The 1,111-nt window shown below is 64.5% G+C and overlaps 1 protein-coding gene across 1 annotated transcript in view; it reads right to left on the bottom strand.

Moving 5' to 3' along the window:
- Positions 1-1,100, bottom strand: part of ZBTB12 (zinc finger and BTB domain containing 12) — a 2,300-nt gene extending 1,200 nt beyond the window's left edge. Inside the window, exon 1 of the mRNA XM_005859916.2 lies at positions 8-1,100. Coding sequence (XP_005859978.1) covers positions 8-907 — 900 coding nt within the window. The 5' untranslated portion in view covers positions 908-1,100. The remainder of the gene's footprint in view (positions 1-7) is intronic.
- Between the last annotated feature and the right edge of the window lie 11 nt (positions 1,101-1,111).

Here is a 1,111-nt window from a genome sequence, read left to right as displayed (position 1 = left end):
CCATGGCCACTGCTGCTGCCTCCACCAGGCCAGAGGTGGCCCCGACGCTGGCCCGGCCTCCAGGGATCAACAGCAGGCCCTCCCCTTCCGCATCCTCGGACAGGCTGTAGCAAGCTTTCACCACGCCCTGCGGTGGGGCCACAGTGCTGGGGGGCACGCTGCTCTGGGCCAGCTCCCCCAGGTGGCTGCCCACCGAGCCTCCGATGCCCAGACCTCCTCCCAGGCCTCCGGGAGGTTTGAGGCGGTGTGCCACCTCCAGGGCAGACTCCACCTTGACGATGCAGATGTCAGACACATCCTCATCCTCATCCTCATCCTCTTCCTCAGCCTTCAGCTCCAGGTCCTCATCCAGCGGAAACTCTAGCTTCACAGGCCGAAGGAGGGGAGGGGGAAGCGGGGGTGGAGGTGGGGGTTTGGGGGCTGGCTTTGGGGTCCTGGCAGGAGGGAGGAGGGATTTGGTGGCACTGACACTGCTCACAAGGCTGGCATCGCTGACCCCATCCTCTTTGAGGCCTATTTTGGGCTCGATAAACTGACTGAGGGCATTCCGGCACTTCTCCACCACGTGCTCCATCTGCAGGTAGGAGGCGGCGGTCAGGTAGTTGACGATGTCCCTGACAGCGAATTCCAGGGCGCCCGTGTAGCAGGAGAGCAGCAGGTCGGCCACTATGCGTGCGCTGTGCATGAGTGAGACCTGCAGCTCAGAGCTGGGGTTCAGCAGGAACTGGTCCCGCAGGAAAGGGGAGCAGGCAGCCAGGATGACCTTGTGACCTCGGAACTTGAGGCTGTCGGCCACAATGGTCACGTCGCAGAACCGCTCCTCTGCGCGGAGCTGGTTCATGTTCCGCAGTGTAGCAGCCTCGTGGCCCGGCAGCTGGAAGCGCAGGACTTCCACCCCAGAGGCCATTGTGGCGGGGGGTGGGCAACCCTGGTTGGGAAGGAAACCGGTCAGAGACAAAGGTCTCTGGCTCTCCTCAGACAAGGCTCCAGGCCCCTCGTCCCCATCTTGCCCGGCCCCCCAGATCACATCTCCCAGTCTTCAGTCCTCGGTTTCCCCAGCCCCGGGGTGGGGGTGGGGGCGCTGTCCCTGCCCCGAGAGGGAGGCGTGGCT

The sequence above is a fragment of the Myotis brandtii genome, unplaced genomic scaffold, assembly GCF_000412655.1.
Source record: "Myotis brandtii unplaced genomic scaffold, ASM41265v1 scaffold130, whole genome shotgun sequence".
NCBI classification, from domain to species: Eukaryota; Metazoa; Chordata; class Mammalia; order Chiroptera; family Vespertilionidae; genus Myotis; species Myotis brandtii.
Note: the sequence above shows the minus strand (reverse complement) of the source record. Positions and strands in the feature narration are given on the sequence as shown.